Source organism: Sesamum indicum, linkage group LG6 (genome assembly GCF_000512975.1).
Source record: "Sesamum indicum cultivar Zhongzhi No. 13 linkage group LG6, S_indicum_v1.0, whole genome shotgun sequence".
NCBI lineage: Eukaryota > Viridiplantae > Streptophyta > Magnoliopsida > Lamiales > Pedaliaceae > Sesamum > Sesamum indicum.
In genome coordinates, this window is record NC_026150.1 from 18,974,054 (window position 1) to 18,998,445 (window position 24,392).

At 34.0% G+C, this 24,392-nt stretch overlaps 2 protein-coding genes across 3 annotated transcripts; both read left to right on the top strand.

Moving 5' to 3' along the window:
* On the top strand, positions 8,893–16,001 carry LOC105165015 (conserved oligomeric Golgi complex subunit 6). The gene is made up of 11 exons (XM_011083892.2): positions 8,893–9,244; positions 10,370–10,422; positions 10,832–10,979; positions 11,099–11,206; positions 11,851–11,918; positions 13,137–13,260; positions 13,351–13,497; positions 13,593–13,856; positions 13,932–14,216; positions 14,584–14,730; positions 15,275–16,001. Exons 1-11 carry the CDS (start codon positions 9,023–9,025, stop codon positions 15,797–15,799), a joined length of 2,091 nt encoding a protein of 696 aa, XP_011082194.1. The 5' UTR covers positions 8,893–9,022; the 3' UTR covers positions 15,800–16,001.
* LOC105165016 (WAT1-related protein At4g19185) lies at positions 16,699–21,901 on the top strand. Of its 2 annotated transcripts, XM_011083893.2 has the most exons (7): positions 16,705–17,332; positions 18,894–18,956; positions 19,065–19,181; positions 19,451–19,736; positions 20,576–20,731; positions 21,265–21,416; positions 21,591–21,901. In XM_011083893.2, the coding sequence occupies exons 1-7, from the start codon at positions 17,136–17,138 to the stop codon at positions 21,796–21,798; spliced, it is 1,179 nt and encodes a 392-aa protein (XP_011082195.1). In that variant the 5' UTR covers positions 16,705–17,135; the 3' UTR covers positions 21,799–21,901. The 2 variants fall into 2 exon arrangements, with proteins under 2 accessions (XP_011082196.1, XP_011082195.1); XM_011083894.2 differs by lacking the exons at positions 21,265–21,416; positions 21,591–21,901 and adding an exon at positions 20,919–21,252 and having other exon boundaries at positions 16,699–17,332.

The window sequence follows — 24,392 nt, forward strand, 5'->3', positions numbered from 1 at the left end:
TGAGACGATCATTCAATATGTTATTAGAGTCAGATCATACAAAAAATCTTATATCTGAAAAGTAATATCAATAACTAACATATATTGATTATTGAAAATTTAAAATTCATAATGTCAGATTCAATCGACAAAAAATAAAATAAAAATCATGAAGTAATTTTTAAAAATATCAAACAAAACCCCAAAAACTCCCATAACCCCCAACTGGAAAATGGAACCCAAAATTGACAAATTCTCTGACCCTAGATCTAATGCTAGCTGATCTAATCATCAATCTAAGTAGTGATGAGATTGAATATTCTTGAAACAAGAACATATGTGCGTTCCCAGTGGATAACTCTGGTCTTTTCAGTACTTGATGATTATTTGATGTGATGAGGAGTTTAGCTGATTAATCTTCTCTCATTCCTCAAACTCCTTTCACAATAATATTATTGCCGTTGTTCTCGAGTGGGCTATCGTGTCGATTTTTCCCCTAAAGTCGTGTTTCTAATTTGCTAGGTGCTTTCCAGTTTATGGATGGATGACGGATCCACTGTATTTCATCTCACTAATCCAGAAATACTGTGTATTGTTTCTGTATTTTCATTTTTTTTTGTATGCGAAAATTGATCTAGTTTGGAATTTGACTAAATACCAACCTAGATATATTATTAGTAATTCTTATATGGTATGGTTTAATTATAAGTTAAATAGTCGACTGATGAATTTGTCCGGGATAAATATTTTTGGGAGATTATTTTTATTTAGGATTAATTGTGTCTACACCCTTGATTTTTGGTATATTTACACAAATTATTTATATTTCTTGAAAAATTGCATATAAACCTATATAAAAATGTCAGTATCGTTTTCACAATTCATTCCGCCTTTTCAAAAATCACACATACTTTTCTAAAAACGTCGACAACATTATACAAACTAATTCTGTGTTTTGCTGTCATGGATGGTTTTTGTAATTATTTAAATTTTGATATGAGTGATTTATATAAATATAATATAGATCAGGGCTGCAAATATAATTATTTTATTTTTTTAATTTGAAAAACTCATTTTATATAAGTTTATTAGTAATTCAACTCTTGATCCATGACTATCGGTTTTTAATTTATTTCCCCTGAAGGGTAATAAATATATGCACAACATAGAGAAAAATAAAAGGGTAAATTGGACAAAAAAAAAATAGTTCCACAAAACAAGGGCAATTTTTTTTGTACCATAATTATGGCATGTAGCGTTTTTAGTCTCATAAAACTAAAAATCACGTCTTTTTAGTCCCAAAATTACAACTTTCTTTTAGTCTCAAACAACGTCTTTTTAGTCCCAAACCCACAACGGACATGAGTTTTTAGAACAAAAATACGTGATTATGAGTTTTATGGGACTAAAAGCAATATCAGTCATAGTTGTTGTACCAAAACAAGTTTTATTGTTATTTTATTGGACTAAAAAAGCATTTCGCCCGCGTAGATTATATCAACACTTTTAAGATTAGACTTAATTACACAAATATTTTGTGTCCTTTATTAACTACGGGCACATCCTCTGTGCAATATATTCAAAGGGTGTCTGTGTAAATTTCGCCATTGAATGTGGGGTGCACTTATAATTACAAATACAAGCTCAAGGAATATACTTATAATTTTGCAAAGTCTAGGGATATTTGTATAATTAGACTTAATTTCATGAGTCATATCAACGTATATAACCCTGAAATAAAAGCAAGCAATTTTTATTTTGAATTACATTGATTCAATCAATACATCAATATATTAAAAATAATTAACAATGAATTACAATAACTTTCAATTTAATCAATACACCAATATGATTATAAGCAAATTATAATTATAGCTCACATGAAATAAGATAAATATCCACGCATCTAATAAAACTCGAATCCATAATTTCAAACTTGTTTACCAGACTTAGCGATTTGTCTCAAACAACAGCTAAAACATCATTGATAAAATCAAGCAATTATAGAGACATTATGCAAACATCAGTGATTATCGAAGGTTCATTAATAAATGGAGTGGACAAGACATTTTTCACTTTCGGTTGACCCTTTTACAAAAATTACCTTGGAAATTATTATTAAAATCTTGAAAGAGGCAGACATAGATATACAGAATCCTTTCAGCACTACATGAAAAAAAAAAAAATACATATCATAAGAAAAACGGTAAAGTGATTGTTAATTCTAGTCCAATTGTTGTTGGGTACGTGACCAAATTGCTTCATCTTAATGAATGTTTAACAACTAGGTGGCAGAAAATAATTGAATAATCTAGTTTGAAATACATACAAGAAAACGACAGTCTCCAATTAATTAGTCATGTATCTAAAAATATTCAAGAATACAAATATAAAAAATTGGTTAGTTAAATACTAAACAATTTGACTTACGTACTGTGCCAGAGAAATTGCTCCCGTGGCCATAGTTTATTATGTGGAATATTGTATTTTTGGTCCCATAATTTATTATGTGGATTTTTGGTCCCATATGTTGTTTGTAAATTGACTTTTTTTTTAATTTTTAATTATCGTGTGTATTTTTCTCTCAATAATTAATGAAGTTAGTCTTATGTACATGTTTGTACATTTTTCGTTAATTATTGGATGAAAATGCATATGACGAGGACTAAAATTAAGAAAATTCTCAACTCATATGATGCAAACGCGAGAAAATTGTGAAAAATAGGATTAAAAGACCTTGACATATATGAGGCCAAAAATGCGATTTTCCCGTTTCTTAACACTTAGACTACTATGTATATGATTTAAAAATTCGAATTGCAATATTATGCACAGTTTTTATTGTCACACACCGAGCGCTTGATCCGATAATCAAAATCGGAGTCTGGTTTGATTCCTTGAGGAGATCTTGCGGATGGGATTGTTGTCTTGTATGGCATCAATTGCTCTCATGACAGAGTCATTTTTGAAACGTGAAACCTAAACTGTTGTATGATTTGAAAGTTTAACTTGTACTATTGTTGTCGTCACATTATGTTTTATGAAACTACAGACAACCATTCAACCCGACGTTTAAATTTATACTATTTTCTTTTAGTTTCTCATATTAAAATTACATTAATATGAAATCAACGTCTTTTTCGCATAAGCAATAGAAATAATTTTCAAATTTCTCGGTAAGTTGAGAAACAAATTATCAAATAAAAAATAAGACACCAACACATCATATGGTACGTTGTACATATGTAGATCTGCGTCTGAATCGAACAACAAAAACATTATTACATAGTGAATTTATTTCAGTCTCCACACACACACACACACTAGATGGTTTGCATCATGTAGGAGAGTGGATATCCAATATGGAATATTAGTGGAGTAGCAACTTTGTTTGATGAGGACATGCATGAAGGGATGAGGGAAGAGGATGAACTAAGATCGCGCTTTACTGACTGACATTAGCTGCTACGTTATCTGCCGCACTTGGGGAAAGTAAGCATGATGATGATGCATTATTACTTACTTAAATAATCGTGCATGATTGAGATCCAAAGTTGCTACGCTTATCTTAACGCTTTCAGGGGGTTTATCATGATAATGTCACACACAACTTGCCTGTGCAACCATGATTCACTAATAAAACCTAGCCGACTTACTGTCAAAATCATGGATTTATTAATTATAATTTTTCGACACATTACTTAGGCTCTCTACATGTACTCTAGTCATATCATTTACGAGTTTTTAAAAAATAGTATCGTAATTCTAAAAAATTCTCACTTTCAATCATCATATCAATTTTTATTGAAAATTGACGTTAAATATCACATGCAAGTCACATGGCCGCTTCCACCCGCGTGACCTGTATATGATTTTTTCCGTCGATTTTTTAATGAGGGAATTGACAAGAGAACTGAAAATAATTTTTTTTACAAATTATGAGAATACTTTCGAAAATTCTGTAGATAATGGGATTGAAAATATACTAAATTTAAATTATAAAACGAAAATTACAGTTTTCTGGAATCGTGACTATCGTCTCGAATGCTAATAAATACACTAGCCAAGTAGCTTCACATATTTTTTGGAATACGTGTAAACCATGTTACTCAAAAATTGAGTTAAAGTAACTTTTTCAAGATATTATTTTAAATTAAAAAAAGTGGTACGATAGTTTAATCTTTGATCATTTGTAATTTTTATTATTTGCATATGTAAATCAAACCAACTTGGGAATTTTAGTATGAATAGTATTGTTTAGAACAAATTATAAAAATATATCGAAGAAAAGTGCAATTATTTTTATTTCTTAAAAAGAAGGAATTTAAATTAAGAGAGGTAAAAGAAATTGGTTTGAGAAAATTTAGATCCATTGATTAGAAAGAAACAATTGGGATGTCGACACGTGTAGAGAAGTGGAATGCTTCCTCATTTGGTAATGATTTTGTTGTATGAGAAAATGGAACAGAATTTGGAAGTCACCGCAACCAATTCTGGAATGGAATTCATCTCAATCACCACATCATTGACTAGACAAGACACCATTGTCGAATGAACGGATCACAAATCTCCATCAACTCTTTCCATCTTTTCCAGATATTTTTAACTAGTTTAATTATGTATTATAATTAAGTTTAATTATATAAATAAAATTTATTTTTATTAAAATTGATATGGTAGGTAAATGAAGGCAAAGCTAGGTCCTAGTCTGAAATTGTTGCTAGTAGTAGTGGTGGGGGGGGGGGGGGTGGTGATTGAAGAAAGATTTGTAGAGTAGGAGGGCAGGAAAAGGGAAGCGTGTGCCTCGTGCTTTGATTCCTTTTAATTCTACTCCCACTTCACTTCGCCCCATCACCACCACATATCACAACCAAGAATCCAATATGAAGGTTTCTTTGGTTTGGTTGCACCCCACCAATGATTCTCACCCCTCACTCCAACCTCTACTTACATTCTATTTCGTTATGTTTGATTTTTTTTAAATATATTTAATTTTTCATATCAAATATTATTGGTGAATTACATTGATATGTTCGTCTTGAAATTAATTGTAATTATATAAATATTTTTGTTAAGATTGTAAGTACGTTTTTTTTAAAGAAAAGAAGTGTTAGTATAATATTCTCCCTCCCTCCCTCCCCCCCCCCCCCCCACCCCCCCCAATGCCAATATCACCGCCTCCACCAGCACAAGGTAGGTGTAATTTAGTTTTGAAATCAGGGTTGTATATTTTTATAAGGGCGTTAGTGTATATAACTTGGGGGGTATTTGTATAAAATTTTGTCACTGAATAGCAAGTTGATTTTTTTCACAAAAAAAAAAAAGTGAGTTGATGATATAGGCAAGCGTCCTAAATTAGTTTTAAACGAGGAGTTTGAACGATTTATAAGCCTAAATGCATCCTCTTCCTAGCAACGCACCTTTTCAGGACAAAATCTTGAGGCTTATATGAATTCAAAGTTAATAATACCTTGTGAAACAGGGGAATTGATTGAGTCACAAGCCACATCATTTAGCATCGTCTGTGGGAACGAGACCGGGTGCCCATCCCAAGCCCCTTATTTCGGGGGTTGATGATATAGATAAGCGTTGCACATTGGTTGCAATTGAAGAGCTTGAACGGCTTATAAACCTCAATGCCTCCACTTGGGAGGCGTCTTTTTAGAACAAAATGATAACGCTCATAGAACACCGAGAGGACAATGCCTTGCAAAATTGGGCACTAATTGAATCGCAAGTCACATCACGAGTGTACTTATGATTACGATTACTACCTTAAGAAGTGTACTTAATTTTGTATATGACAAGGAATGACAATGTACCCCAAATATCATTATGATTCTTTTGAATCTATGATATTTTCAATATAATATGAAAATTATATCGAAATGATAGTTCAAGTAAAATCTATTTAAATATAGACCTACTTGCAATGTATAGATATAGAGTGATTTGATTTATCTACGTAGTTGTTGTGACAGGCTTCTCATAGGTAATTAATAATTACGTTTCAAGCATAATATTCTACATACTCCCTTTTATCAGTACTTACATTTAAAATCAGACATTCCTAGTCTAGCAAATTTGTTAAAAATAACTAGGATATATAAGTTCTAGAATATTTATTTACAATACTTTTATGGAATTGCAATGGAGGGGTTTTGTTAAAATAAAAAGTTAGTATATAGGAAGGAGATGGGGTGAGAATATTGATAGTCATGATATATAATTGTTGCAATGATATAAACATGAAACTTAGCTAGAGGAATACTTTATACATGCTATAATGGTGGCCATGACAATCATTATTATTTTAATTATTAATTAAAGCCTATAGAAAGAAATAATTAAATTAAAAAAAGGCAAATAAATGAAACCTAAAATCCAGCTTATCTTAGGTAGATGTAATTAAGTGGAAGAAAATTAATATAATAAATGTAGGCATGATTGTGTGTCTAGAAAATCACAGGTGTATCTTCCTATATATTTTATTTAATATATATATATATATATATATATGCTTAGTTAGATATAGCACGCGCACACAAAATCTCATTCTTATGTAAGCATGAACAAGCACTTAGGATTAAATACAAACGAAATTATTAATTTTTAATTTATAATATTAATATTTACAAATTTATCTTTTCGCAAAATTTAATTAAAAGTTTTATTCGTAGCATTCCAATCAAGCAAATTTTTGTATTGAAATGATTTGAAAGTCGTAGGTAGACAACAACCATAAATAGTAGGAAAATTTTCTTAGTCTCCACGGAAACGTACGGACACGTGAAGAATTTGTCGTGGAGATAAGGCATGCAAACAAGAATCAACAAGGGAACTATGTGGGAAGTGATATGGAAGAATTAGATGCAAAAGTGATGGGAAAAGAATGTTGTACATAGTCGTATTCTTCATTGATTTCAGACAATTCCATGTGATTGTAACATCACCCCTGGTTTTGTCTCAAAATTCAAAATAACGGGAATTTGAATTCTACGAACCTGGGTGTATATTATTTTTATATTGATTTATTGTATTTTTTTTAGTTTATTTGAACGTATTCGTTGATTTGAATTATGAATATATCAAATAATATAATGAATCACATACTATAAAAAAAAAAAGAGACAAGCTAATTAGATTTGGTTTGATGAAGACATATACACTTATACGTAATCAGTAAAGAAAGTCGTCTATGGTTTAAATCTGCTTTACAACATACCTAATTTTAATTAAAGAATGAAATAAAAGGATGTAATCACATTTTAACCTAACTAGTTGGGTGAGTTCTTCTCACAATTTATAGCCTTATAATGTGTATCACTAGTCACTAGTTTCAAATTAAACCCCACATTTAAAAGAAACCAATACATAATAAATTATAAATAGACAGATAAATTACCATGAAAGCATGCGGATATCCACTTTGACATAATTGAAATTCTATAGTTTCTTTTATTATAAGATCTCAACAATAGCATTGATGAGAGGCTTTCTTGTTGGAAATCTAATTACTAAAAGTAGTTAGTATTTAGTTTTTATTTATTCGGAGGAGGATTATAATTAGTTATTCAACTCCTTTTAGAACTCGAACTCATGAATGGATAAATTACAATTATCTTTCTTGAGGTTTGATACAATTATGAATATTAAGTTTTTGTTTGAAAAATTACAAATGCTCCCCCTGATTTTAACAGCCATCTAACAATTATTCGAATTCGTTAGGTTCCATCTATTTTTTATGCTGAACTGACCAAAATGCCTTTATGAATTAATAATTATAAATTTATTTATTTTTTTTAATTTTTTAAGGACTAAGTTGATAATTTTTTATAGTTTTTAAATTTTTTTCATCTACCCCGTTCGATTTGTTATAAATTTTTAATTTTTTTTTAAAAGTAAAGTTGATAATTTCATACCCCCTCCAAGAATGACATAATTTCATCAAACATCAGAGGGATATTTGTGATTTCTCAAATAACGAGAAAGTATTCGTGATTATAACAAACCTTAGGAAAAGTCATTGTAATTTATCCTAAAAATAATTAGTGTCTGATTCTTGAAGATGAATTTCTACTAGGGATGGTTATACTGCCTTCTCATGAGATTTGGTATAATTATACATACATCCATGTAGTACGGGAAATTACATGTAGTACTTCTGATGTTTGTTTCTTTCTAACAAATAGACCCATTCAATAGTCGAGGTTCACTGTGATTTGTTGATATTTGCAAAAAAAAAAAAAAAATTGAATAAAAATTTATATTCCCCTAATTGACTTACTACTGATATATTACTAGTTAAATATATTTTTTTTTACCCAAACTACTCTTATACGTATTCATACAATAATGCATATAAAGATGTATATATTCACCCTTATAAAAGTATTTTGATCATAAAACATTTGCATGACCTACAATAATTGAAGACTAAGTTAATTGGGAGTAAATATTTCATTTAATTTTTTTTTCTAACATCAGTAAATTCGGTGAATTTTGACTAACGGAGTTAGATATAAACAAACGCCTGAGGAATAAGATGTAATTTTTTAGACCATAAAAGATTTACATATAATTACACAAAACCTCAGGTGAGAACAGTGTAATTGTCCCTTTCTATTTTTTAGGTTATATTTTTTTAAAGGGTTGGGTTGGGTCTATTTGGACTTTGGAGTGTGGATCCGAATCTCCAAAAAGCCCAATTTACATAAACAAATTACCTTTTAAATTCACTAATGGGCCTATCCAAAAGTTAAATTTCTTTGAGCCCAAATAAATACGTTGGGCTAGACACGACCTTAGTCCATATGGTCCAGCCCAAATATGACATGTCGTGCGCTACGCTTCGCGGGTTGTACTCTTATTCCAATTAACCCATCAACTTCCATTCTACGTTATGCTGAAACTGAAGTGCTCTTAACAGATCTTAAATTACAGAGCAAAACAGAGAGAGAGAGAGGTTTTGGACTTTGGGGATACCAACATATACACACAGACTTATGTATATATAGGCTGCCGGAATTTTAGAGAGACGGAAATGGGGACGGCCACCGCATTGGCGCCGGGGCTGTCGCGGAAGCTGAAGAAGGTATTGGAGACTCGCACCGATACCCCCGATCTGCTTGCTTCACTCAACACTCTCTCCAGCTTTTATTCCGAGAATACCCCTCAGACTCGCCGGAATCTCCGATCCACTATTGAGAAGCGTGGCCTCTCTATCAACGGAGAGTTCCTTGCCGCCTCCGCTTCCGCCCAACAGGTACACTAACTGAAGCGTAGGGTGCAACTTGCATTTGCTTTTTGCTTCCGCCAATTTTGTAATTTGATCTGGTGAAAGCTTCAATCATAACTGCATTAGCAGGTGTAGGGTTGTGCGATCTGCTCTTATAGTACTTGACTTGTTGCTTGTACTTTGTTTTAGTAGAGCTTCAACTGAATCAAAATGTTTGAATGGATGATATTGGTGTTATATGGAGCTTGCGAATGTCCGGATGTTTATCACTGAGTATATGATCAATTTGTATTCAGTATGTCTCGTGGATAATTGAACTTAATTTTTTACGATGAGCATAATTTTTTTTGGAAGTGCTTGAGAAAAATGGTTTTGGTCTATGGTGAAATGCTCCGTACTTCAGAATTAGACCAATTAAATTACATGAATACTTTACAAAGACGATTTTTGTATTACATTTGATATTTTGCAGATTGTGGTAGAATACTTTTAAATTCATTTATAGAATACTTTCTTACAAATCTTTCTCCTGATATATCATTCTGTTAGAAATACTTTATTTGTAAATGGAGAGTAATTAAAATGAGGTGAAAAAAGGTTCTTTGGTTCAACTTCTTTTCACAACCTTGGATTACATTTATCTTAGTGGTTAATAGCAAGGGCGTATCACCTATCAATGGACTAGTATACTACTAAGGAGAAAATCTCTGATTTTTTGTAGTTAAACAAACTACTCTTATGAACAAAGTACTAGCAATAAGTGTTGCATATATCAGCCAAAGTATCAGGGACAAAGTATGCATAAAATAACAAGTTATTTTAGATTATCTTTTGCATATGAATCCATCACCAAATGAAAAGAAGAACAAAGTACAGGGTTAATTTGTTGCCTGAAACTTGCATTTTCTATTTGACTGAATGCATCAATTATGTTTCTATGATATTTCATCATCATCTTTGCAATGGTTAATAGTGCCATGAATTATGATCATGCTAAAAGAACACATGTGTCCTGGTTGTTCTTTTGTATAGCAACTTAAGCATTGTACTTTCATCAGCTATGATGTTTATAAGTTGATTTTTTGGGTATAGTAGCTATTTTTACTTTCTTTTGGCTTGGAAAATAATCAGTGAATTTGATTGGTTCATTAGGCCTTGGATCGGGTTGAGGAAGAGGTTAATGCGCTGGCTGAATGTTGTGATAAGTATGCACTCTATCTTATTTTCTCTTAAATATACATCATACTCCTTATTGATTGAACATGTCACAGTTACTTGCTTAGGATCTTTAAATGCAAAATTTATTTCGAAACTTTTAGCTCCTTGAGCCTTGAGTTCTATTTGTGCAGTGGGTCTATTGACTCCAATCTGTCTTTATCTACTGGCATAATGCAACCTTTCTATCATATGATTTTTGTTGGTTTTGAGTGTTTATTACGATCATTGACCCTTACTAAAGTGGATTGAATTTGAATGATTCTGTGGCCCTCTAGCGCTCAACGTTTACTACATGCAAAGAAAACTAAGTTTCAATGTATCTGTAATCTGCTTACTGTGTGAGAACATGATTGGATCTATCAGATAGTCACATGCCTTTGTCCTTTTGTGTTGTAGGATTGCAAAAGCTTTGAGCAATTGTAATGCTACCACTGGAGACATTATCAGTACCACAGAGAGGCTTAAACAGGAGCTTGAAACCACCACACAGAGGCAAGAGATAGCAACGTGCTTCCTTCGTGACTATCAGCTCTCTAATGATGAGGTATTAGCTGGTATCAATATTGAATTTGTTCTACCCATGAGGGCCATGACTGCTTCCGAATAAGTATTTTGGTCATGCTTAATCATCTAATCTTTTGCTTGTTACTATTCGTTGCTTAGATAAATGCGCTACGGGAGGAAGACCTGAGTGAAAACTTTTTCAAGGCACTTGCTCATGTTCATGAAATACATGCTAACTGCAAAGTATTGCTAAGGACACACCACCAGGTTCATCATTATTACCTTGCTCATGCTCTCTTGGCTTCTCTTCAATATACTCACAGACGCGATGCCTCTTTCATTTCCATATACTTCCTCTAAGAAGAAACTTATGTTCACTTATGTTACACCCTGCACCTTTCTTTTCTCAAAGTCTTATTTTCTTACTGATTGTAAAAAAAATGAAACTTGATTAAATATACTGTTTTCAGTTCTACTTATGGTTACCTACAACATCTTTAATTTAATGACGGATGGTCTCCTACAATAACCTATTGGATGGTGGGACTAATCGCAAACTAATCACCCTTTTTCATGGCTTCTCTCTACTTTTGTTTGTTACCACCAAAAATAGTAAATCTTTTGTTTTAGCACACATAAATCCACCCCACTTATGCTTAAGTAATTCATGCTCCTTCCCTTTTGACACTATAGGTCAATTTGATTCAGTATGAATTTAGATGAGTAGCAATTCAATTGAGACTAATACAAGAAGGAAATAGTAGCAGATGAGAAATAAAATTGGGACAGAGGGAATTTCTTTTCTAGTGGTTGCCTTTCCCTTTGCATGATGTCCTCTAATTTGGACCTTATCTTTCACTAAATAAACAATTTTTTTTATAATTGGAAATTCATTTGAAGACTCTTCGCAGCGTGCTGGTTTGGAGCTTATGGATATGATGGCTGTCTACCAAGAAGGAGCCTATGAACGACTATGCAGGTAAATAGCATGATTTCTAAGCTTGAGATAGACTAGAGTGATGACATAGATGAACAAGTTGGACTATCATGCTCTTGATAGGCAAAGCCTTAGTAGAAGTTGGAGTCTTTGCACTGGTGGAATATTGTGGAAAGAGGTAGATGGAGAAGATCCAAAATAGATATTTGTCAGTATAATATGATACCTGGATGCAAGCATCATAAGATTCCTATATCCTCCTATGGATAGAGTTGAAACAGGATTTCTACCATATATTCTAAACTGCTCCTTATAAGCCTATGGTGCCATGTTTTCTGATTTGTAAGTTGGCATAAGTTCCACTTTATGGAGGTTTTTCTCATCTATGATTGATATCCTTTTATTACTTTTCTTCTAATGCATTGCCTTCATTTGGAGTTCTAGTTACTGAAGACTCTACCAGTGTAATTTTCCAGTTGCGAATATTTGTATCTGGACATTCTCTGTTTTGTTCTTTGCTTTTAGGTTCAGACTTCAGGATAGTTGTATTTTAGATTATAATGTGATATTTTGCACTTAAAAATTGGCTGACTAATAGTGTTGAACAATCTATAAGGAGAGCAATTATCTGTGAATGGTTTGAACTATTAATAATTGAGGCTCTACACACTTCTAGGCACAATTTTGATGTCCACAGCATATCAAGTACAAATATTCATGATCATAACTTCTTTCTTGAACTTTGTCGATTCTTCAGCCTTTACCTTGTACATAACCCCTTACAGTTTGCAACTAGTCTTATATATGCCTCTAGAATAGCTTCTGATATCATTTAGCTAAGTTATGAGTAGTTTTTGCTTCTTTATTGTCTTTCTATTATACTGCCTGTTTATTCGAATGAAAAAAAGAAAAATCTGCATTTAGAAGTTGCATAAAATCCAACTTAGTACTAGCTAGCCCTTATCAGAACGTAGGCTGGTTATTTTGATAACTTTATTCATATTCTTTTCTTTAATCACATATAATAATTAAAAGGAAAAGAACGGAAAAAAGATGAGAGCAAAAATTGCATTTGTTGTTCGAGTTTGCTAGGTAATAATTTGTAATGCATAGAGAACACGCTTCTAGAATTTTAGAGAATCGATCTGTGTGTTATAACTGCTTAAGCATGTGCATATATTTTTATTCTATACACATTGAGAGTTCTTTCTTTATGATTATGATTGATGGCATAGGCCATGTGTTCTTTCTTCTATTCAGGTGGGTCCAAGCTGAATGTAGGAGACTTGGGGATGTTGACAATCCTGAAGTTAGTGAACTCCTAAGAACAGCTGTCCGATGCCTTAAAGCAAGACCAGTCCTTTTCAAGTACTGTGCAGAAGAGGTATTTCTGCTTAAAATCTTCAAACTAGAGAACCTTTGTAGTAATGCATTTCGTATAACTTGTTTCACAATTAAATTTTATATCATACAGGTAGCCAACATGAGACATAATGCACTGTTCAGAAGATTTATTAGTGCCCTCACACGTGGGGGGCCTGGTGGATTACCTAGGCCAATTGAAGTTCATGCTCACGACCCTTTAAGATATGTCGGTGACATGCTGGGATGGCTGCATCAGGTAGGTTTTTTATTTAGCCTCGGTTCTGATGGTTCTTTTCCAAGTTAGGAACTTTATCCTTGAATATGATCCCCATTTCTTTGGCAATGTGACAGGCCTTAGCATCTGAAAGAGAACTTGTCCTTGCATTGCTTGATCCTGATTCAACAGCAGATACTGGACCCATTGCTCAAAGATTCTCCAAAATCTCGGAAAGTGATGTGGGAAAGACAGAATCAGACTTCACATTTGTTCTAGACAGGATTTTTGAAGGAGTTTGTCGGCCATTTAAAGTGAGAGTTGAACAAGTTTTGCAATCGCAGCCTAACCTTATAATTTCATATAAGCTTAGTAACACACTGGAGTTCTACAGCCACACTGTGAGTTAACTCTACCTCAAACATGATATATTCGTGCCGTATCATTTTCTAATGTAAGTCAACTTGTTCCTACAGATATCCGATCTGCTCGGGAGGGAAACAGCTCTGTGTAATACGCTTTGGGCTCTCAAGGATGCTGCTCAGAAAACCTTCTTTGATATACTAAAAACTCGGGGAGAGAAGCTATTGCGATATCCTCCCCTAGTTGCTGTTGATCTTTCTCCGCCTCCAGCACTAAGGGAAGGTGTCTCTGTGCTTCTTGAAATAATCGAAACATATGACAGTATGATGGTTCCTGCGTCAGGCAAGAAGCCCGCATTTGAACCTGTCATATCTGCTTTGCTAGATCCTATTATTCAGGTGCGTTTTGGGCATTTAATGACATGTTATGCTGGCCATCAACTTCTCTTTATATTTATTGGAACAGGAAAAATATTAGAATGTTGCAATTTTTGTTCCCAATTTAAATCTACTATTTCACTAGCACTAGCATTAGCATTATTATTAATAATCACCACTTTGTTTCAATTGATTTGAGTTGCTGTATTCGTGTGTGTTATTTGTGCCATTCAATCCTCTAGACAAACGTCTCAACTGTATAGGATTTAACGTGGCACTTTTGAAACTTTTTCTCCAAGATCACTTTTTATAGTCAACTTGATGTTTGGCAAAATTTACTGAGTTCTCACTGATTGCCATTTATTTTTATCATGGTCCTTGTGTTCAGATGTGTGAACAAGCGGCAGAGGCACACAAGTCCAAGGGAGTAATTCAGTCATCAAGAAGAAGTAGAGTTAGTTCAGACCCAGGTCAAGCCCGCAGATCATCTATAGACGCTATTTTGGATAATAGCAGTTCAGCCCCTTCGTCTCAGGTAAGCTTATAAACGAACTGTTATGGTTCATTCTGCTCCCTGGCCCCCAAATGTAGGATGTATGAGGTCTTGTTTTGCCTCTGGAGTTGCATATTCTATGGGGCTTATCTGGATGTTTTTGTTGAAGTTTCAACTATAATACTTCATCTCCTTCTACACCAAATACTGTTACTATTCTCCCCTGCCAAAACAAAATGAAGCCAAAAAGAAGAAAATAACGAACTCCACTCCAGCATGGCACTCAGGCAGGGAAAGGGTCAAAATACCTCGGTGTTTCTTTTTTTTGGATGTGTGGGATGGTCTTCTGTGAATCATGGCCTTTAATGAACAAAAAGAATGTAGATCAAATTTTGGCATGATAAATCCTGATATAGAACTGTTTTTAGTAGAACATTAATCCTGTGGTACCTACATAGCCCCTATTTATTCCGCTTCATTATATAAGAGTGCACCCTTTGATTCTAAATGGTGTTTTGACTGTCTGTTGTATTTTTGAGCTCCCTACACACTAGCATCACTCAGTGTGATGTTCTGTTCTATGCAGATCCGTGAAACACCTTCTCGGATATTTCTGATCAACTGTTTGTGCGCGATCCGACAACCATTGTTAGGACATGAGGTTGCATCAGAATATGTGAAGAAGCTCGGATCAATGATAGAAAGCCATATTCATGGTCTTGTCGAAAAAGAAGTTGATGCTATTCTGCAAAAATGTGGGTTGTCCAACAAAATGTCTCACTTCTTTGATTCTCAAAACGATGTTGTAGCTGGGGAATCTGTCTCCAAGCCACCTCTCGCTGAGAGGGAAGATATGGCTCCTGCTGCTCTGTCAGAGTGTCTAAAGGCCTTCTTTGGGCTTATTTTGGGTAGTGAAAACTCTCTGCCCGAGTTCGAGCAGATGCAGGTCCCAAGTCTGCGCTCGGAAGCTTGCATTCAGTTGGCTAGGTCTCTTGCCCAAGCATACGAAGTCATTTACAAGGGAATTATGGATCCAAAGAACGGCTACCCGGATCCCAGGTCACTGGCTAGACATCCTCCTGATCAGATAAGAACCATTTTGGGGATTTAAAACTGCTGAATGCCCCTTTTTCTGCTTGTTTGGTTTATATATTCGTCCCAATCTTTTCTCTTTGTTTTTGGTAATCCCTTCTTCATCTGAGATTTGTATACAGAACCTGAGTAGAGACACTACAATTTGTGGAACTTTTAGACATTACGATAATTTGTACACTTAACATTTCTAATTCTGGATCTTCGGATACTTCCCCCAAGTGCGTTACCCTAGTGGTGGCATTTCTCTTGTACAAATTTTCACTTGCAACAGCACTGGATCTTAACGTGAACAGTCAGAAGAGGCACTGCCGTCTAACCAAGATACAGAAATTTCTCTGAAACTCAGACATCCATCACATAACAATCATAGAAATTAGACAAATAGTTGGAAATTAGAACTTTGGATTGTTTTAGTTGACAGCGTCGTGCATGTTTTGAACTGTAATTAAATAGAAATGTATTACCTCTACCTTCTTTAACTATTTATAAGTAAATTCTTTCGCAATAGATTCTTCAATCCCTTTCCTTACTATTTAAGGTAATATTAGTCAAATTTCAAAAGTTCCGTGAACTTTAGAAAATTTCAAGAATATTCCAGACTTTAGATGAGATTCAGCTGGGCTATACTTGAATTGATGAATTTGAAATTTTTAATAACAAATTTTTTGAAAAATTATGAATTTTAAATTGCTAATAATAAATCTTTTAAATTTATTTGGATGATTCTAAATTTAAAAAATTAAAATTTCAAATTTCAGATTTGGACTCACGACAATGATTTTTAAATTCCTGTATTATAAAGTATTTGAAATTCTTTCTTTAAATTTTTGTTTGGAAAATTCAAATTCATCAATTCAAGTATAGTAAAAAAGTTAAAAGAAAAAGAAAAAGAAAAAAAAAAGTTGCATTTGTTTTCGATACCCCCAAGAGCTTGAAATTCCGCGTGGTACTAAATTTGATGAATCCTGACGCCATCGTATCAAAGTATACTCTGTGGGCCGTTTACCTGACTGAAATCAATCAGAGATGGGCATGAGCTGATCTACTCTTCCTGCCTGCCAGCCAAGTTCTCTCACTCCTCACTCCCTCTGCTTCACTTTCACCTTCGCCACCACCTTTCTACCCCCGAAATCCTCCCAATTCACCCTACCAACGCCACCATCAACATGAGTTACAGCAACCCATCTCAACTGTTTCCATTTCCGCAGTGATTTCCGCGCTCGAGCAGCAAGATTCACGCAACCCCATTCGCACCAACCATCCTCACTCTCTAATCTCTCTATATATATATAGAGAGAGAGAGTATACACGTTAATTTATCTGTACTGTCGGCTTGCGAAGATTGGAATGAGATGGCGACTGCGAGCGCAAATGGCGGGGACGTCTGGAGGGCGCATATGGCGATGGCCGTGGTGCAGGTGTTCAATGGCGGCTACCATGTTATAACCAAAGTGGCACTCAACGTCGGCGTTAATCAGCTTGTCTTCTGTGTTCTCCGAGACCTTCTGGCCCTCTCGATTCTCGCCCCCGTAGCATATGTTCGTGAGAAGTATGTACCCTTCCGCCGCTCTCTTTCTCTCTCTGTCTTTGTGCGACTCTTCTTTCCTTACCTCCTTTTGTTTTTCCCATTAGATAAATTAGGTAATTAAGTTCCTGACGGATATGTGGTTCAGTGGTTGCTACTAGGTTATAAGTGGATTGTATGTTTGCATCTCTCTCGTAGCGCGTAAGTGCATTGTGTATTACAGTAAGAAATTGGATGAGGAGGGTACAACAACTGAGAGAAATTGCTGATTGATTGAAATGGGAAAGTGGTGACTGGGCTGTCTGGACTCCCCTCCTATGGCCAGGGGAATTACTCATTAAGTATGGTTCACTTGGCATATAATGGTATTAGCTAAAAGACCTGGATTGGAGAACTTTAAGTGGAGGAGCAGGTGTGTGTTTTTATTCATAGCGTTTGTAGATAAATGGTGGAACGGAAATATATGCACAAGTATGTTTAGGCCAATTGTTGGAACTGGGAACTAAAGATTCCTGGTCTTTTGCTGTTGAAAAGATGTTCCGCTACTAAGTTCAGTATAAGATGGTTTCATGTAATGGGCATTGGCTAGCTGATGTTTTAGTGATATTTTATCAATTTACAGGGGTTTAATGGTTTTTGATATTGTCAGTCCAACAAAAATAAATATTATATTCTAATCTACAAGTTGCCAACTTTTGGTTGCTAGAATGGCATTATGTAGTAAAACAAATCCAACTCGAAGCATATGACATCAATCTGTGAACCCAAATTTAGTAAGCTTGGTTCATGCATAGAAGAGTTGATATGCACTGAGAAATATGCTCCAAGATGACAAAGATTATTATCATTTTGGTCTAGATTCTCCTTGACCACTGCGAATATTCAGAAACACTGATTATGAGGGGGCTGGAAAGCAATACCATTCAGACCCTCAAGCACAAAAGATATCCTCAAGTCTTTTCAACAAGCAAAATCCACTAAAGAGAGCAGAGTACTTTGATGTTTCGGAAAGATATAGAGCACATCTTCCTCTTTCTTGCCATTAACCCCCTGACCACGAGCTACACCTGCTGAGCTCCACTAGCATGAATCAAATCTGGCTTAGACAATTAGTAAATTTGAGGATACGTGTACCTCTCTACCTGCCTAAGATTGTGATTTGTCTGAATCCTTTTTTTTTCGTCAAAGTCTGAGCCATTTTAGCTGCATGATGTATATTCATCTCTATGATTAATATTTTCTGAGCTGCTTGCTGTTTCTGTCTATATTTATTTTCGAGATATAATTAGTGGATTATTTGCTATCCAGACGAACATGTACTGATTGGAAGCCTATCCCCCTAGCTAGTGGGTTTCTGTGTTGTGTTATCAAACACTAATGATGCAGTTATTGAAAGTGTAAAATGAATTCTACTTATGCAGTCTAACTTACAAAATTATTTTTGGCTATAAGTAAAAATGTGAAGTTCAAATAATTTCTTGAATTAGTGAACAAATATTGTTCCTTGCAACTATTTCTTGATCCTTTTTTCCCCATGAAATATGGACCCCACTGCAATACTAATGTTTTATTTGCTATTCTGCAGACGGCTAAGACTGCCACTAAATAGACGCCTTGTTATAGCCTTCTTCTTTCTTGGTTTAACAGGGTAAGTGGAGTATCTATGGTTTTGTTTGCGTTGGTGTTTCTTTCTGCTTGTTGAAAATACTAATAATTTAGTTACTGCTTTTGTTTTGTTGTTCTGCTATTGGATTAGTATTTTCGGGAACCAACTTTTGTTTCTTCTCGGCCTTGGCTACACGAATCCAACTTATGCTGCAGCTATACAGCCTGCTATTCCAGTCTTTACATTCATATTGGCGGTAATGATGGGGTCAGTCTAAGCTAGCGAAGCTATTACCTTTGCTCTCTCTCCTTCCTTCCCTCTCTCTCTCTCTCTCTCTCTCACACACACACACACACACACACCCATGCACCCACATACACATGCTCACGCACACATGTAAGATGTTCGTGCCTGCTTGCTTGTCTGTTGAGTGCTTTGCTTGCATGAGTGTTAGCTGTGGATATTGTTGACTCAATTTCCACTTTTTATATAAATTGTCATTCCTTTATTGTTACATGTAATTGTTCAATGTGCAGTACAGAAACTGTGAATTTACGAAAAACAGAAGGTCAAGCAAAGTTAGGAGGTACTCTTGTTTGTGTTTCTGGTGCCATTCTAATGGCTATGTTCCGTGGTCCAGCTGTATTTGGATATGGGGAATCAGATTTTGCACTACCAAATGAAATAAGTGCAAAGGGTCAGCCAGAGCCTGCTGGTTGGTTGTTGTCTAGTTTGCTTGAGTTTGGGTTTGATAATTGGCACCTCGGTGTTTTATGCTTGATCGGGAACTGCATGTGCATGGCAACTTATCTGGCCATTCAGGTAATCACTATGATGGTTGTAACTTTATCAGAATCTAGTCCTTTTGAAGTACGAAATGTATGAGATATCATTTCCTTACACGTTAAGATGATATTAGATGGTATATCTTTAATAATATGTTAAATTCTACAAAATGTTTGTTGACATTGATCTTGTTAAGCAATGAAATTTGACTGCCAGTCTGTTACAGGATTTGGTTAAACTAAGATAGCTTGCAGATGAGCATTGCATTTGTCTTCTAATGTCAAATTGCTCAGCATGTGTGAGGTCCATGTAGATGTGTAAGACTATATTTCTTATGTTATTTTGGAATTTTGAGCTTCAAGGTGTCCTAAGCTGCATTGTTTTCTTAATTTTTCAGAAGCACTAAGGAAACTAATAGGCTTGGGATTGAAATTTAACTTCAAGAAACTCTTGAAGCATTTCTCATAACTTTCTCCCTGTTATTGTTACTTTTCAGAGGCTGGGTTTTCCAGTTGTATACAGAGGTCAATTTTTTGTTGCCACTTCTTCTACTCCTATGTTTAGTAAAGATTTCTAAATCGTTGGCTTATTCTTGCTGTTTATCACTATTCAAAAACTGCTTTCTGCCCTTTTTTCTTTTGTGCTTCAAATACTTGTTCGGTGTCTGGACCCAAAGTTCAGTTTGGACTGTCTAAATTTAAATAGGATTTAAGCATTATATTTGCCTAAACTGCTTCTGAAGTGTTCCACCACCTTGATCTTCCTCATGATAAGATTGGCCTGCTTCTATGTATGTGTCTGTAACTCTATCTGCATGAATTTGATAGCTCAATGAGATGCTCATGGACTTTAATGGTACTTGTCTTGTGTTTCAGGCTCCACTTTTAGCTAAATATCCTGCAAGTATATCAGTGACGGCCTATTCATACTTTTTTGGTGCTGTTTTTATGGTAGTGACTGCATTTTTTATGACAAATGAGTCAACCGACTGGAATCTCACACAAGCTGAGGCTTTGGCTGTATGCTATGCTGTAAGTGCAGTCTTTTTTGTTTTTGCTGTTTTGGGAAGAAGATCGTGGGCGTTCATTACAAACATCTTTCAATTGATTCTGAAATACATTAACCTATTAATCTATGAACATATTAGAATTTCCTGTGGGGTACAGGTTAGTTCACCTAATATATATACAGCACAGATACAACATTCTTCTTGTGCAGGAAGATACAGGTGCTGCCTGAGTCCTGACTATAGTTCAAACATTGATGAAGGACTAGCATGCAATGTACTAATCACTATTCTGGTGTCAACATATGCTAGCATGCTGCAATGTTTTGGTTAGCACAGAAGGCACCGCAGTTTTAGGTTGACTTATAGAATTAAATTGAGATATTTGGACAGTTTCAAAACTAAGGGTTTGAAAGTTTGGATGACAAGATCTCATGGTGATATCTTTATTACAGCCTTCAGCAGCTTTCAAAATCGTCAATGATAAGTTGAAATGATATATACTTCTGGTATATCCAAGTTCATGTTACAGTCCTCTTACTTCTCTCTCTTTTGTAGGGAGTTGTAGCATCTGCGCTGAACTATGGACTTTTGACATGGTCAAATAAGATCCTTGGCCCTTCCTTGGTTGCTCTTTATAATCCGCTTCAACCTGCTGCATCAGCTTTCCTGTCAAGAATTTTCCTCGGAAGTCCAATTTATTTGGGAAGGTAGCATCTCTAAGCCTTTTTCATCCTTCTCTTTTACCATTTGCGCTTTGCTGTTATGACCTTTCTCTGAGATCATTTTCATCTGCAAGTCTGTTCTCATCTTTTAGTCATTTTCCCCACACAAACATGCATTTCGCGCCTGAAGATGACTCTACATATGTTGCTCTGTAACAGTATTTTGGGAGGATTTCTCATTATAGCTGGGCTTTATCTGGTCACTTGGGCATCCCACAGAGAAAAACTGGTGATCACGGGACTTCCTCACGCTGCTCGGTCATCAGAACCGCTCATTAACGGAATACCCCCTGTTAACAAGCTTTCTTACCAAATAGGACACCTTTTCTCCGGCTCATCAACCTCAATACCCAAGATCGTGGATTAACCTGATACCCCGTTTCTTGGTTACATTCATTTAACTTATTTTCACATGAATCTCAGATATATGAATAAAGTCTCAATTTTCAGGATATATTTATCAGTTGAAACGAATGTAATGCTATCTGTCTCTCTACCTTTTTGCCATCCCTGATGTTTCTAGCACTCTAGTAGCCGTTATAAGCCCGATATAGCGACTTCAAATTTAGCTGACACTTGGATTCAAATATCAAACTTACTGTTCTTAAATGATTTATTTTCACCTCTCTGTTCTTAGACTTTGTTTGGTTCGGTGAGAGGAAAGCAAGAGTGAAAAGGGGAAAGGGAAAGGGAAGGGAGAGAGAAAATAATAATATGTTTTTTTTAAAAAAATTATTTGGTATGATAGAAATGAAACAAAATCTCTAATATTTTTAGGTATTGGTGTTTGGTATAAATAGAATAAACCACGACGAAGATATTATTTTTTTGTAATTTTTACTAATTAATATTGTTCTCACTATTTTATATTAGAAAATAAATAAGTTAATTTGACTTTTTTAAATAAGGCTTATACTCTACATTAAGCAAAAAATCAAAAGATCATATATATATAGCGTCAATTACATTTTGCCATTTAAACTATGATTATTTTTATATTTTGACATCTAATTCTTTTTTGTGTGTTAATTTACCATATCAATCTTAGAAAATTTTATATGTTGTCATTTATAACGTCAAAAAAATATTACTTGCAATGTTTATGTGATATTTAAGGGTTATGTCATGTGATATTTTTCAAGTATGCATAGTATATGATTTTTTTTGGCAAAAGAATCAACAAAAAAAACTATCTTATATGGGAAGTGTAAATTTCACAAAATTTGGATGGTAAATTGATATAAAAATAAAGTGTTTATGAAAAAAATATAAAAAAGAGTATAGTTCAGACGATAAAACGTAATTTACCTTATATATATATATGTAACATGAAAAACAACATTTCTAAAATTAATTTTTTATCCAAACTCACCAAAAACTTAATATATATGTTGCCCGATTGATGAGAAGTTGATCACAAACAACAAAATAATTAAAGCGAATTAATACATAGTACCAATAACATTCAAAGCAAACTAATTTTCAAGAGCAAAATTACATTTTTCATCCTGTAGCTATAAGTCGAATTAATACATAGTACCAATAACATTAAAAGCAAACTAATTTTCAAGAGCAAAATTACATTTTTCATCCTGTAGCTATAAGTCGTTAGTCCTATAATTTATTTCAATGAATATTTAGTAATTTTTTTTTTGTTATGAAATATCTCACATGTGGTATCTTCTTCTTTTTTTTTTTTTTTTTTTTTAATAAATTTATTCATAATTTTTTTTTTTTTTTTTTTTTTTTTTTGATAAATTTAGTCATATATTGATATTTTTTGTTATAACGACCTATAGTTATAGGGTAAAAAATGAGATCTACTCCCGTTTGAAGGGAATCAAAATAATTGATAAAGAACTAAATTTGCCAAACAAGGACCAAAAGTAAGGTGTTTAGGACTAAATTCGTCAAGAAAATGACCAAATGTATAAAAAAGTAAGTTACAAAACAAAAAATACTAACAACCTATAATTACAGCACAAAAAATATAATTCGGGCCTTTCAAAATTGATGGAATAAAACCATAAAAATAATTATGTATTGGGAAAACATTTAAGTCTTGATTATGAATGCTAACAACTTAAAGTTGTTTACAGTCATATTGATGTACTGATTGCATTCAGAGTTATTATAATTTGTTATTTACTATTTTTAGTGTATTGATGTATTAATTAAATCAATATAATGCTCAAAAAATTAATTTTAAAAATGACTACAGTAGAAGAATATATCAAATTTGTGGAAAGTTTAATAGTATTGTGTTAACCAAGCTATTCCTATTATTTAATAATGTTGATTTATCTGAAACAAAGTTACGTTTACAAAATTGAAGAGCCGACCTATAAATCTACCCTTTTATTCGTGTGAATGTTTTTCAAAAGCAAAAATTGACATCCAGATGTCATTAATTACTCATTTCAAATACATGATTACTTTAAAATAATTAGTTCTGTAATTAAAATTATCGCGATTATCAGAAACTTGAGTTTTAGAACATACAAATTATTAAGATTGCATCGAAAAAAATTCTAACGTAAACGGATCATAACCAAAAGTGATGATAGTTCCTCAACTAGTGATTGTTCCATCACTTGGAACTCAACAGAAGTACCTCTAGACCAAGAATACTATCAATTCCAAGTCCATAAAGAAGCTAATCCATAAAAAATAATTCTTCGACATGGCAAAAGGAGTTCATTCTTTTCAAGATATCAATAGTCCAATAATTAATCCATCAAAACTCATTTTTCTATCAAAGCAAGCATCAAAATATCTTCCACTCACTTAATTCTACATTGCCCCCAATGTGGCAAGCGTGTATATCTAGAACAATAAAATAAGAGAAAAATAAAAAGAGAACATCCTTTAGTGATTCGGGGGTAAGTGATTAAATTACGAGAGCTCGGAAATTGTGAGACCAAAAATGAGGGCAAGAGTCTCTTGTGGCTTCTCATATTG

Bases quoted from the DNA above. Each gene is read 5' to 3' on its own strand.
- LOC105165015 (XM_011083892.2), top strand. From the start codon at position 9,023: ATGGGGACGGCCACCGCATTGGCGCCGGGGCTGTCGCGGAAGCTGAAG. The intron at 13,261-13,350 runs GTATTTCTGCTT...TATATCATACAG, and splicing joins TCAAGTACTGTGCAGAAGAG to GTAGCCAACATGAGACATAA. The intron at 14,731-15,274 runs GTAAGCTTATAA...TGTTCTATGCAG, and splicing joins GTTCAGCCCCTTCGTCTCAG to ATCCGTGAAACACCTTCTCG.
- LOC105165016 (XM_011083893.2), top strand. From the start codon at position 17,136: ATGGCGACTGCGAGCGCAAATGGCGGGGACGTCTGGAGGGCGCATATG. The intron at 18,957-19,064 runs GTAAGTGGAGTA...CTATTGGATTAG, and splicing joins TTCTTTCTTGGTTTAACAGG to TATTTTCGGGAACCAACTTT. The intron at 20,732-21,264 runs GTAAGTGCAGTC...TCTCTTTTGTAG, and splicing joins CTTTGGCTGTATGCTATGCT to GGAGTTGTAGCATCTGCGCT.